General features: G+C 33.3%; 3 protein-coding genes across 3 annotated transcripts; all 3 read right to left on the minus strand.

Annotated features, from left to right (window-relative positions):
* Positions 1–1,373: 1,373 nt before the first annotated feature.
* Positions 1,374–6,630, minus strand: KEA3 (K+ efflux antiporter 3). Its single transcript, XM_079008530.1, has 18 exons — positions 6,330–6,630; positions 5,793–6,185; positions 5,592–5,693; positions 5,423–5,503; positions 5,230–5,331; positions 5,067–5,144; positions 4,925–4,993; positions 4,760–4,810; positions 4,567–4,680; positions 4,362–4,463; positions 4,136–4,270; positions 3,770–3,951; positions 3,540–3,675; positions 3,247–3,417; positions 2,998–3,159; positions 2,812–2,901; positions 1,995–2,153; positions 1,374–1,788 (listed from the first exon to the last, which is right to left on the minus strand). Exons 1-18 carry the CDS (start codon positions 6,363–6,365, stop codon positions 1,564–1,566), a joined length of 2,388 nt encoding a protein of 795 aa, XP_078864656.1. The 5' UTR covers positions 6,366–6,630; the 3' UTR covers positions 1,374–1,563.
* Positions 6,631–8,325: 1,695 nt separating this feature from the next.
* On the minus strand, positions 8,326–9,307 carry LOC145062655 (peptide methionine sulfoxide reductase B5-like). Its single transcript, XM_079010236.1, has 3 exons — positions 8,940–9,307; positions 8,690–8,846; positions 8,326–8,607 (listed from the first exon to the last, which is right to left on the minus strand). Exons 1-3 carry the CDS (start codon positions 9,236–9,238, stop codon positions 8,458–8,460), a joined length of 606 nt encoding a protein of 201 aa, XP_078866362.1. The 5' UTR covers positions 9,239–9,307; the 3' UTR covers positions 8,326–8,457.
* Positions 9,308–12,265: 2,958 nt separating this feature from the next.
* LOC145064440 (uncharacterized) lies at positions 12,266–12,814 on the minus strand. Its single transcript, XM_079011892.1, has one exon. It carries the CDS (start codon positions 12,812–12,814, stop codon positions 12,266–12,268), a length of 549 nt encoding a protein of 182 aa, XP_078868018.1.
* Between the last annotated feature and the right edge of the window lie 1,650 nt (positions 12,815–14,464).

Here is a 14,464-nt window from a genome sequence, read left to right on the forward strand (position 1 = left end):
CAACACCCTCATGATCGGCATTCAAACCGAAACAATGGCCAAAATCATGCCGCCTCTACCTTTGCTTCCACCACAGAATCAACAACGAAGGCCGCCGCCACCGCGATTGCCAACAATGCTATCCAAAATACCATTGCCACCGCCACACCGGTCGTTATTTCCACCACCGCCATCGCCTCCAAAACCATTGCAATTGCATGTGTCAACACAACACCGACTTCCACCATTACTGCAACCGCCGTCATCGAAAGTAACATCCAAGCAATTCCGACCCATCATTTTTCAACCGTTAAACCCACAGTTTCCCGCTATCGTTGTTGCGGGCGCCCGTATGCAGGACCTTGAGGACAAGGTCCATCTGAAGGACGGAGGAATTGATACATGTTTAAGATCATATTTTAGACCACCCCCATGGCCTGACCTATACAAGTCTTGTAGTAGAAAGCTTGAACACACTTTGCATGAGGAAGACCAAGTCAATAAAAGTAGTTTTCTCAAGTTATGACTCACCCACGTTTCAATTAGCAATTTAGCATGCATGTTTCCTTATTTCTAGTTAGCTAGTTATTTCCTTTCCTATAAATGATAATCATCCTTGGCATGAATATGAGGCAGAAAAGTTAATGAAATGGTTATTTGATTTTAGTTTATCTTCTTCATCTTAGTTCTTGGGAGATTAGCCATCTCAAATTGGCTTCTATCAGATCCACGGGGGGATATGTCATTTATCTTGGCTCTAACCTTGTCGCATAGTGTGCACGTAAACAAAAGACTGTCTCGCGCTCATTCACCGGATCTGAATACAAAGCTTTAGTTGATACAGTTGCAGAACTCACATGACTTCAAACTCTTTTATGTAAGTTATGTGTTACCTCTACTGCTCCAACTTTATGGTGCGACAACTTAGGCGCTACATATTTAGCAGCAAATCCTGTCTTTCATGCACGTACAAAACACGTTGAAGTTGATTTTCATTTTGTTAGAGAGAAGGTTGTTGCTCGTCAACCAAATGTTCAGTTTATCTCCACAAATGATCATATTGCAGATGTGTTCATGAAACCCCTACCTTCACAACAATTTACTTTCTTACGAGACAAGCTACGTGTTGTTACCCGACCTTAGCTTGGGGGGGGGGGGGGGGGGGGGGGCTATTAGACGATATATAATTGCATTTATATATTAGAGGGTTTAGAGTATAAATGTGTATTTGTATATATACTCTTGTAATCGTGACTTATTATTGATATAATACAATTACCAAGTTTAAATGGTATCTATATAAGACAATATAAATGTACATTTGATAATAAAAAGAAACAAAAGTAGAATGATATATACGTACATAAATTGATAGATAAAAGTACGACTTCCCATGAGTAATCAATCGATGCTAAAATTGAATTCAGTTATGTACAAATATATAGCATCCTCGGTTCACTCTCCCCTATAATTTGAATACAAATCCCATGAATATGACCTTCTATTGATCCAATTGAATTCATATCTCAATCTCACAACAAAATTGAAAAACAATACAACAACCCACAAATTCAAATCAATCTTTTAATGTTGGTTTGAATTATTGTCATCTCCATCCAATTCACAATACAACACCCCTCTAGCATCTTCCCCTTGAGTCAACTCATTACTCTTTTTGGGTACTACTTCAACTTTCTCTTGTGTCATTAAAATCCTATCTCTTTCTGATTGGCTAATTCTCACCGATTCTTCCTTCCCAATTAGCATTTTCCCAGGTTTCCTTGTCGTCACTAAATCCCCCACCCTCACCTAAAAAAAAAAAGTCAACCTTTCTTGATTTCCTTTGCAAATTTCAAGAAACACGAAAAAACATATTTTTGCTTTTTTGCTTAATATAAACAGATGTCTTAACAATTTCATTTTTTAGTGGTTTCAAAATATACAGTCGATTATCACTCAACATCGCTTCTAGACAGAAGGGTAAAATGGTCATTTTGTTCAAAAAAAGAAAGTACCTGCATTGGTGTCATAACATCAGGGTCTGGATCCTTGGTTACAATAAGTGCTTGAGCTTGTAACTCCATTGAGTCCCGAACAAGTTGACTTAAAAAGGTGACATCATCAGACATGACACCAAGCCCTTTTAAAAGCCTTGACCCAAGTTGCAAACTTGTCTGCAAAAAAATAATAGTTACATTATAAAAAATACCTAAAAAAACAAGTAAATAACCTTTTTGGTCCCTAAGGATAGCTGATTTTTGCAATTTTGGTCCCAATTTGAGGTTTTTGAAACGTTGTTAGTCCCTATTTCAAGTAATATGACTATATTTTTGGGATCAAAATTGCAATAACCAGCTATACCTAGGGACCAAAAATAGTCATTTTTGAATTTTGCAATTTTGGTCCCAAAAAGTTTTCTTTAGCAATTTTGGACCCCATTTCAGGTTTTTGTAACGTTTTTGGTCCCTGTTCCAAGTAATATGACAATATTTTTGGGACCAAAATTGCAAAAATAATCAGCTATACTTAAGGGCCAAAGATAGTGATTTTTTATTTTGCAATTTGGTCCGAAAAAAGTTTTCTTTTGCAATTTTGGACCCCATTTCAGGTTTTTGTAACATTTTTGGTCCCTGTTCCAAGTAATATGACTATATTTTTTGGACCAAAAATTGCAATAATCAGAAAAATTTAGGGACCAAAAGTAGCCAATATATTTAAAACATGGACCAAAAACATTACAAGAATCTTAAATAAGGACAAAATTCACAAGAGAAACCTATTACTTTATTATAATCAAAATTGCAAAAACCAAGGACTAAAATGGTAATTTACCTCAGCATTTTCAAGAATAGCATCTGTTGCACCTGCTGCCTTCAAATCCAAAAGATGTGGAATATCCTGAGCTCGAGCATATATGGGTATCTGTAAATTCAAGTTTTTTTCATTCGATATCAACTAATTTAACTATTTCACTTAAAAAAAAATCAAAATCTTTTTTATATTTATAAAAAAAATTACTGCAGGAAATGCAAGACGAATCCTTTCAACAGCTTCAACTGATCTCTCTTTTCCCTCATACATCACCATGACTGCTTTAGGAGATGATATTCCAGCAGATTGTAAAACAGCTGCACGTGATCCATCCCCATATAATATAGGGAATCCAAGTTTTCTTGATGCCTAAAATTCGATTAAAACAATCAATTTCCAATATATGTAGATATTAAATACAAAAAGAAAAAAAAAAAAAAAAAAAAAAAAAGTAACCTTTACTACAGATGGATCAAGATCAAAGGCAACAAAAGGCCACCCTGCATCCCCATCTAAACCAGAAACCAATGGAGTTGACAAAAAATTGGCAAGAACTTGACTCGTTTGTCCAAACCCTAAAATTACAACGGGTTCACTAGCATCAAAATTCGCCTCTTCCATAGTTTTCTGCATCAAAGTTATAGACTTAGTATGTTGAGAATTTGTCTATGTGATTGTAACAATTTATCATATAGTGGATATTTCTCTTTGGATGTTGTGAATTGTATAAAAATGGCAGCTTTTCTTACATCTTCTTCATCGACATTTTCACCAATAAAAATGGAAGCTTTTCTTCCAAGATCATTGAGTAAGGGGGTGAGTGCCATTGATAACACAACAACAATTATAAGAAGCTTGTTAAGCTCTAGTGGCAACACCCCTAGCCTGAAGAAAAAAAAAAGTTAATTTATATTTTATAACAAGTGGAACTTTTATAAAAATGATTAAAAGAATGGAATATATATATTTACATTCTAACCTGTTTGCAAGTGAAAAAACAACGAATCCAAATTCACCACCTTGAGAAAGAAGCAACCCTATTCTTACACTTTCTTGCAAAGTTAATCCAACACGTGGACCAATTGCAGTTATAATCAATGTCTTAATTACGATTAATCCTGCTAAGAGTGATAATACATTTGGCCACTCTCGAATAAGTAGCTGCATACACAAAATAGATTTATTAACCTAATTAGCGATAGATTATAATTCATGTAACAACGACTCTAAAAATAACATCTTTTTTCAAAGTCTTGATCGATAAAGATGCAATCAATTGATACGTAAAGTCACGAATTGTAAAACGAGAGGGTACAAGGGTAAAAAGGTAAAAACGAGTGGATACCTGTGTATCAATAGATGTGCCTGTAGTTACAAAGAATAACCCTAGAAGTAATCCTCTAAAAGGTCTTATATCAGCTTCGATTTGTGTTCTGAAATTTGTTTCAGCTAAAAGAGCACCAGCTAAAAAAGCTCCAAGCTGCAGAATTTTATAAATTCAAGAACGACATAAAGGTATATGATAATAATTATAAAAAAAATAAGTAAATAAATAAATAAATAAATCAAACCGTGTCACTGAACCCTAATTTCTGAGTTATAAGTGATGTTCCAGCAACTGTTAGTAAACAGAGTGCTACAAAAGCCTCTGAGCTTCTTGCTTCTGCAACAACCTGAAACATATGAATATATATAATTTCTTTATGTAAAATTACACCAAAGATTCATTTTTTTTATTAAAAAACGTAACGTTTTTTTTTAATAAAAAATTTATACCTCGAAAACACGCCTGAGAAGGAATTTCCCACCAAGAGAAAGAATACCCAAACCACCTAAAGCTTTTAAACTTTCTTTCACAAGCATTGGCAATATACTCTCGTTCACTGGATTCTGCAAAAAGTAGATTCAAATTACATTAGTAAAAGTAGAAATTTTAAATTAACGAAAGTCAACAGTGAAAATCGTTGACCTGGCTCTCTAAAACTGGAAGTATGACTAAAAGTGGAACCACAGCTATATCCTGTAAATATCAACACCCATAACTCATAAGTAATCTTTAATTCAAGATTCAAGATTCAAGATTCAAGATTTATAAACATGAAAGCCAAAAGTCTACAAATTATACAAATCTAACCTGAAATAAGAGAATTCCAAGAGTAGCTGATCCAAATCGAGTTGCTAGCTCACCTTTTTCTGCAAGAAGCTACATCATACTAGGTTAGCATATTGTATACATATAGTCAACAACATATAAAATTATGTATAAACAAAAATACCTGTAAAACAAATGCGGAAGATGACAATGAGAGAGCAGCACCAATGACTATAGCTTCATCAATACTTCTTATGTTCACCTGCAATCCTTTTAAACCAATAATTAATGACAAGAAGTATGAAATTAAACTATAATTTATTGCTATTTGAGTATTTTCTTCTCACCAGATCAGATCTTGAGTGAAAAAGAAACTCCAAAATTCGTGTTCCAATAGCTCCATTAGGTGGGAGTTCAAATGCTGTGAAAGCAAGAGTAGATAGAACAACCTTTTTCACAAAAGAATAGAGAAATAATAATCGGTTAATAAATAGTACATACAATACATTTTGTTGATGATAATCGTTTGAAATTTCTTACTTGAGTTAAACCCATACCAAAGGCGAATTTAGCAAGAGCTTTCAAACGTGCTAATGAAAGCTCTAAACCCATTTCAAATAGCTGCAAATGCAATTATAAAAATTAAGAATTAGAAGAGATTGTTTAAATTAAGAAGTAAAAAAGATGGATAAAACTTATACGAGGTTACCAAGAAAAGAATCCCCCATTCAGAAAGAACTTTAACATCTGTAAGATTTCTAATCAATCCAAATTGATTCAGCACAACTCCCGCAAAAAAGAAACCAAGTATCTGAAACATTCAGTCATATGAGATATTGGTTATATCTTTTGAGTAAAAACTAATAAGGGTAAAAAGGGAAGAAATTGTTTGAAGTTTTTATAAGCTTACAGGGCTAGCTTTGACAATCTTGAAAGCGGGAACAACCAAAACAGTAACAGCTAAAAACGTCAAAGTATCCAATCCTAAATCATTGATGACTTCAACGGCGCCACCAACGTCAAGTGTTGCATTCATACGAAATCGTCCTCCTCTGAAAGAGGAACTATGATTCGAGATATAAGATTGTCGACGACCACAAAATGAGGAGGTTAACAATGGTGGAGTATTTGGTAGATTTGAAGACATATGAACAGAGTATTGTATCCTGCGACACGTGGAAAATGCCGGCGTGTGGAGTGGTTTGTGGTATCGATTTGGGCCATTGTAAATGTGTCTGAAACGGTGTTTTAACGAGTGGTGATTGGATGTTTTAGAGCTCCGATGAACAATAAGGTCATGACCCTGAAAGAAAAAAACAGAAAAATTACTGATTTTTATACTTCGCATATTAATCCCAACAAAGGGCGAATTTCTCTTTATCTCGATTTTCATGATTAGGGTATAAGATAAGAATAGATTGAAGAAGATGGAGTTGAGGATTCTTACCATGGGACCATGGCAAGAAGCGATTGCTTCAAGCATTATAGAAGATGATGAAGCTCACCAAACAATTAGGTTTAATTTGAGGGAGATAGCAGCAGACATTTGGGAACAAGAGCTTTGATTCTCCGGAAAATTGGGGGATTTTTGGGTTGAAGAAGACGACGATGTTCTTGTGTTCGATATCCGAAGTAGTGTGTATGAGTAGAAAAGAAAAAATGGCCACACGTTGAAGCCTTGTGAGAAAGTCGAAATGAAGAAAAATAGAAAAAGATTCGTGAGGGGGATTTCTTGTGGCAATTTTGTCTAGTAATAATCACATATTTTAAAAGGGAGAAAAAAATTAAATTACATTAAGTATAAAAAATTATTATTATTATTATTGGTTATAATTTGCAGAATAATATAATTCTCCTTGTAAATTGGACGTTGGAATCACTCCACGAAGATAGATGGAAAACCTAAATAAATAAATAAATAAATAAATAAGAGTGGAATTGCTGACGTGGCGGATTGCTGGAAATTGGATTTTGAAGATAATCCTTGTCACTTTGACCTGCGACGGAGTTGGAGTTGGCGGATAATATGATACACGTGGATTTTGTAAGTAATATTTGAAATATACCAAATATAAAAATAAAAATATGATAATAAACAACCCATCTTTTAAGCGATTACTGCGATTCTTTTTATAAATATTAATAAATGTGTTGTTTTATTAATTCGAAAGTTTTTAGCAAAAAGTTAACTTCATCGACTTATAATTTAAAATTTTCTAGTAATTTAATGAATTGATGTGAACCAAAGAAGTTTAGAAATAAAAATGATAATTAGATCAAAAATCACCGTATGGCATTTGAATTAACACCCACAAAAAAATTTCTCTTTAAAAATCTTATATATTTATTAAAAATAGTGGTCAGCCAAAGGTTGAAGTTTTTAATATAAACATTTAATAATATGAACATGGCCGACTCAAGGGTAGGACAAGTTGGGCCGTCGCCCAGGGCAGCAAAATAACAAGGGGAATCAGAGCGTTGAGCCGTTATAGGTATTATCTCATTTGACCCAATATTTTGATCCACAAGGCAAGGGCGATATTGAAAGGATGCTGAATCGTGAACGAAATTGACGCTAATTATTAGCTAAAAAAATGCACGCCTTACTTAAGAAGACGATTAGGCTATGAGACTTACGAGAAGTTAGGAAGAGTGAGGTATTCGAGTATTTCTGGTTAGAAGGGCATCATATTCTCGAATTTTCCTTAGTTTGGTTATTAGCAGTTTTAGAATTTAAGACGAAGAAGCAAGAGATGAAGCAGGGTAAGTCGAAATCAGAAACGGTGTCACTTGCATAGTAGGTGCCCTCCCTAATGCTTGTCTATTAAATAAAAGTATAAAAGAGCATATTTTCTCTGAGAAGGAGGGGGGATTTGCGACTTGGATGCCTCTTTCCCCACACCCTTGTACTATTGTTAGGCGTTTGACTCTCAGTTTTACTTTAATTTGTTGTCTGACTTATTCAATATCCATTGTTATAGCAAGGTCATGCTTCCTTGTTTGTTTTGTAGGTATTGATCTTTTTCTTCGTTAATCAAAACATTAAGGAGGATTAGAATTTGTCATTCAGAAGGTATTTTTCAGAAGGTATCTTTGTTTGCCTCAAGATTGGTTGTTGTGCCTCGTCCTAATTCATAATAAAGATACAAATTTTTTTGATTTGGGCAAGTTTTATATGAAATGATTGTACAGATTCAAGGCAGCTTCATTGAGTAATAATACGAGGGCAAAATGGTCCATAAGCATCAAAACTATATATTTCTTTCTAATATTCAACAACATCATGGGCAAAATGGCAAAAAATACATAAAAAATGCAGTTTTAAACAATAAGCAAGAAAAGGATGTAAAAAAGTATGTTGTTAGTTCTTGTTTAATGCTCAAAAAATGGTTTAAATTTTCTTACAAGTCCAAAAATGTACAGGGGCAGTTTGGTCATAAATGTAGCTGAACCAACAAACAGGGACAGTTTCATTATAAATACAATACAACAAAACCCAAAGTTGAACAATAGGGATAAAAGGGTATATTTCATATCAAACTTATAAAAAAACATATCACCAACAACAAAATTATTTAATTTCCAGTGGTAAATTTAAGGGAGATGCTATTAACACAATGGCGTTCATCTGTTGGTGTACGAAAACCTTCACCTTTGAATACATGCCCAAGATGCCCTCCACATGCTGCGCACGTGATCTCCACCCTCATTCCATCTGGATCAGCCTATATCAACATCCATACAACTAATTAACCCATAAAGATTAGGAAGAAAAAATTTTACTTTTTGATCAGAAAAACGACTCACATGGCGGTTTATAGCTCCGGGAAGACCTTCATAGAACGCCGGCCACCCACAACCGGAGTTAAACTTTGTGGTTGATTTGTAAAGAGGAGTGTTGCATCCTGCACAAGTGTACACTCCCTCTTCATAAAAATGGTTATATTGACCTGTTCCTGGATACCTGTTAATCAAATTCAATTCCAACAATTCATTCATCTTTCAATTCCATCAACAAATTACCAAAAACTTCAGAATTGGAGAACGAAAAACTTACTCGGTTCCTTTTTGTCTCAAGATACGAAACTGTTCAGGAGATAGAACTGCACGCCACTCATCCTCTGATTTCTGAACGGGACCGGAATCCGCCATAGCCATAATTCCACCTCTAAACCCTCGCTTGCTTCGATATGAAACCCGGCTACCAGATTCAAGCCCTAATCCGCCAAAATTGACGATTTTCGTGAACGAATGTCGAGTTGATTTCGATAAAGGGAAGAGGTTGGTGCGATTGAATATTGGTTTTGGGAGAAATCGAGATAAAGGGGTAGAACTAGAACCCAAAATTGACGTCATTTGTGAGGGGTAACCAGAAAGACCGATTCGATTCTGAGTCAGTGACTCGCTTTTAACGTCGTCGTCAGTTTGTTTTGTGTCACATTTTAAGACATGTTAAAGATCGAACTACATTAGTCCACGTCACCATGTGGATAATTTCTAGTATTTTCCAGCCATCATTTACAAAATATACCCTCAAATATAAAACTATTGTTCATCGGTTCATGTCTTGTTTTTGGTTTTTTTTTTCCTCCCTACTTTCTTGTCTTTGTTTTATCATTAAAAAAAAAAAAACGACAATTGGTTTTTACAGTTACGAGGTAAATGTAACTTTGTCTTCACTTTTTTTTTTTGATGAGTTGTCAATGCTATGTAATTTCTTTCTTCCCAAAAACATTTTGAACCCTTAAACTCGATAGTTTGTTCTATTTTTAACATTGGAAGGGCAATCACAAAAAATTAATGAAAACAACATATGGATCACACTGATTATCTTCGATCAACATTCAAGCATAACAATTAAAGTATGGTTCCTGTTAATTATTAAAGAATGTATGTTTAAAAAGCCTAAAACTTGACAGAATAAGGTTAATAATGTTGATTGATTTTATAAAATCAATCCATTAATTAAATATTTAGCCCACATTCTTTATGATTAATATGCAGATTGCAGACCCTTCAATTTTTTTAAAAATCAATTATTATAATAAAAAAATAATGAGGGTAATAGGGTATAAAAGTTGTAACCAAAGTTGAGCCAACATCGAACACACCATCTCCATCCAATTTATTTTTATTTTAATTGTTGATTTACATCTCATGTATTATCAAATCTTGTTCATAGTTATTTAAATTGACGAAGACGAAGATAGTCGATTACAGTTTTTATTCGTTGACGACTATATTGGTAAACCCTTGCAAATTTAATTCTCTAATCGATAAGCCGGTGAACTTTAATTTTGTATTACATATTTTATTTTTTGTAATTTGTAATTAAAAGTTAATTATTAATGATAATCTGGTTTACTATAATCATAGAATAAAAAAACTGTTGATTTTTTTTTTCAAAAATAAAACATGTGTGTGACTTGTTGCACCCGATTAGTAATAATACTAAAGACGATATTCATAATATGCACCCACAAGCCAAAAGGAATGATAATATCAAAGAGCCGATCAATATGGAACCTGAAAAGCCGGTGAACTTTATTCGTTGACGACTATATTGGTAAACCCTTGCAAATTTAATTCTCTAATCGATAAGCCGGTGAACTTTAATTTTGTATTACATATTTTATTTTTTGTAATTTGTAATTAAAAGTTAATTATTAATGATAATCTGGTTTACTATAATCATAGAATAAAAAAACTGTTGATTTTTTTTTTTCAAAAATAAAACATGTGTGTGACTTGTTGCACCCGATTAGTAATAATACTAAAGACGATATTCATAATATGCACCCACAAGCCAAAAGGAATGATAATATCAAAGAGCCGATCAATATGGAACCTGAAAAGAATGATATGCCGAATTTTAGACAAGTAACAGTAACTTTTTTGATTCGTGATCTCAGACAGAGAACGACTTTTAGTTTTAAGATATTCAAGTCACCAACGTGATGATGATATTAGACGATTATATATTAAACTTGGACCATACCAACTTCAAAAATCAAAGTATCGCTCCAGTCTTAGTGGTCCTAACGGTCATTGTGTAATTTTCAACAAATTTGTTTTAAAAATTTTCGATATAGATTGAAGCCCCCCCCCCCCCCCCCCCCCCCCCCCCCAAAAAAAAAAAAAAAAAAAAAAAAAAATACTAAAATCCTAGCTCCACCTCTGAGTATAAACACATAATGATGAGGGTTTGTTTTAGCGATGAACTCTTTGGACTTTAAAAGTTGTCCTAACGCCATTTCCACTACAGGTGTTTCTATATTCATGTATTCCTAATAGGGCGTTGGATGAGGAGGGTTGAGGCTGAAAACCTTACCTTCTGAATTTAGGGAGTTCATGGATTATAGTATTGCAAACACGAGGAGGATTACACATGTACATTGAGCATGAGGGGGAATCAATACATGAATAGATACCATAGATAATAGACGTGGTAATAAATGGCCCTGAACCATACCTATGAGATGACGAGAACCCTATCAGATGATGAAGCAAATGTTGGAACACTAGAAAAGGTGGAGGATGTAAAAGAGGGGTGGTGGCACATGTGGATGCAAATGTGGAAGCATGTGTAGATGCTACATGTGTTAATAGGCTTTTTTTATGTTAAGGTGGATAGGTGGTGTTGGAGGTGTTTTTTTGGAAGATGGGAAGGAGTAGTTATAGAAGATGGAAACATGTGTTTTTTATGTTAACATGTTTTGTTGATAATAGAAGGTGGGAAAGATTTTGGTGTTAAAATGTTTTAATGCTAACCATTTTGTGCCAAAAACTTACTTTTTTTTTTTTTTTTAATGTAAAAGCTTTTGATGTCTTTTATGCTAACTATATTGTAAGCCACATTCACAAATGTGGTGTTTTTTATTATATGGAATACAATTATGGTTTTATCGTTGAGTTAATGCAAGTGTATTTTATACACATACCAAATGGTTGTATCTTTGTTGCTTAGCATTTGGTGAGTTTTAGAAGATGTACTTTGTAGTGAGTTTATTAACAACGTACTTTATTAGCATTTGTTGTTCATATACACATTTGGTGTGACATTTTGTGAGTTTACTATAAACAAGTTCTAAAAAACTTATATTGCCACTTCAGTATTTCATTTCTCAAACAATTTAACCATTTAATTTCTAAATACATTAAATTTTGCATAAGTGCAATAAAACACATTTAAAAGAAAAAAATTATACTCATTGCATCAACTGTACAAAACTCGTAAATGCATCCTCAAACCAACAATCAGAATTTCAAGGATCCACTATGAAGTTTGAACTCATGAATGCGTAAGGTAAAAACTATAACTCAATTAACATGGAGATCATCAAGAAATTCTTGAAATTGAAAAGAACTATTAATAAATTCCCATCATTTATCATCTGGAAATCCCATGAGTTTCTTCAATCCACTAAACAATAACGAAGAAGAAGAAGAATCTTGAGATGAGTTATTATCCTTGTTATTACCATTGTCGTGGTCGTTGCCATCTTGAAATAAGTGTTGATCGACCAACTGCTTAACGGATTTAGCAGACAATGGATGAAAATTGGAACTCCAATCTGATACGAATTCTTCAGCCAAAACCCATTTGTCATCTTCCTCCATTCGCTCCCATTTTCTCCTCAATTCCTCTTTCCCCAATCCAAGGTACAAGCACAGTTCTGCATACAAGAGCTTCCTGCTCGTTTTCATGGCTTCCTGAGTTTGTATCATCTGGATTTTCATCCTTTCGATCTCTGTTGACAAATCCATCGCGAGCTCCATATCATTGATGCTTTTTGAATTGGAACTGGAGCATGAGATTCGAAGTTTTGGTGGGATTTTATTGCAGTGGAGAGATGGGTGCGTTTGGAAATTTGTGAATCGTAGGGGGTGTGTTCCGGGAAGGAGATGAACATGAACCCTAATTAGGGCCATTTTAGGGGTGGTGACTGGAGGATTTTGTTTCAGAGAAGTCGATTATTTTGTTAGGGTTTGTTGTTGGCTAGTTGGTTGTTAATTGGGGATTTTGTTTCCATTTTGCTCTATTTTATCAAATAAATCCAATAAAATTTATAAATTGCCAAATCTAACTTAATTTTTATAAATTTTCATCGTTATTACTCTCCTCTCTACATTATGCAACTTCTATATAAAAAGATCAAATTATAATGGTTCACATAAAACCAATCATTTCCTTATAATTTTTTATCAATAAAATGTCTATTAGATGACGCAACAAATTCGAGAAAAAACAAATCAATTGTAACCTCTTTCAATAGGTTGTGATTACCATTGTTAAGACGAAGAACATCATCTTAACTCATTTTCCAATCAACAGACTTCTATATTCGTGAAACATTTCCACCTAAGATACATGATTATATTTTTAAAGTTATGAAGACACTGAAAAAGACCAAAAGATGATTTCAAAATGGTCCTAGACTCCTAGGTAATTAATACACATAAAGATGCTCTCGTAGTAAGAATAAAAATGATGAAATGAGATAATGATATTAAGAAAAAAAAGTAGGAGAAATAGATTTCTAAATGTCGTAGTAAGGATAAAATGATGAAATGAGATAATGATATTAAGAAAAAAAAAGTTAGGAGAAACATATTTCTAAATGTCTTTTGAACTTATCGAAAAACAAGATTGTCTTGAAAATGATACTAGAATTAGGCAATTTTTATTGATGACAAAAATCATTTGAAAATAATACTAGAATTATGCAATTTTTATTGATGACAAAAAACTAAAATGCTCAAACAAAAAAAAACTAATTTCGTATTTGCCATATATTTTTAGAGCATTTCGCAGTGTAAACTTTAAAATGCCCTAAACAACATGTGAAACACTAAAAATTACATAAAAACGTACTTCTAATGGTGACAAACATTTCAAAGACTAAAATGCATTTATCATGGTGAATAATGTTTAAATTATAGCAAAAGTGTCCATATTTCTTAAAAAAACATGTGCATATTTAAACTATAACATAATGAAAGTTTACTCGAATAAGCCAGTTATCCTCTTTAGTCATCACGAGTTGTGAACGTTTCTTAGTTGTGACCGTTTCTTAGTTTTTGCGAAATGAAAATTAGAAAAATTAACCAACCTCGAAATTTTTGGCTTAAATATGGGGAACTACTATTGGCCCTTTTTGCAGACTAAGTTGCGAAATACATTGTCGGAATTTAGTTGTTTTGGTGTTTTTCTATAAAATAATTAAGAAAAGTGTTGTTTTATCTTAACATTAAAATAAAATGAAAGATCTTGAATGTTCAAAAGTTATATTAAAATGATACTGCTAATTAACATATGATCTTAAAGGGAACATTAACAACTTGATACAATTGATTATTTTTTAATAATTATTCAATAAACTCTTATAATTAATTGGAAATTATTTATTGACAAAACTTCAAAAATGGTCCCTATGGTTTCCGAAAATATCAAGTTTAGTCCTTAAGTTCAAAAACCTCACAGATGGTCCCTGTGGTTTCAAAACTTTTAACAAATTGTCATTTTCGCTAACTCCGTTAGCTTTTGGCCGTTAAGTGAAGGGCATTTCTGTCATTTCACAA

Source organism: Lactuca serriola, chromosome 7 (genome assembly GCF_051521515.1).
Source record: "Lactuca serriola cultivar US96UC23 chromosome 7, Lser_US96UC23_V15, whole genome shotgun sequence".
Lineage (NCBI taxonomy): Eukaryota > Viridiplantae > Streptophyta > Magnoliopsida > Asterales > Asteraceae > Lactuca > Lactuca serriola.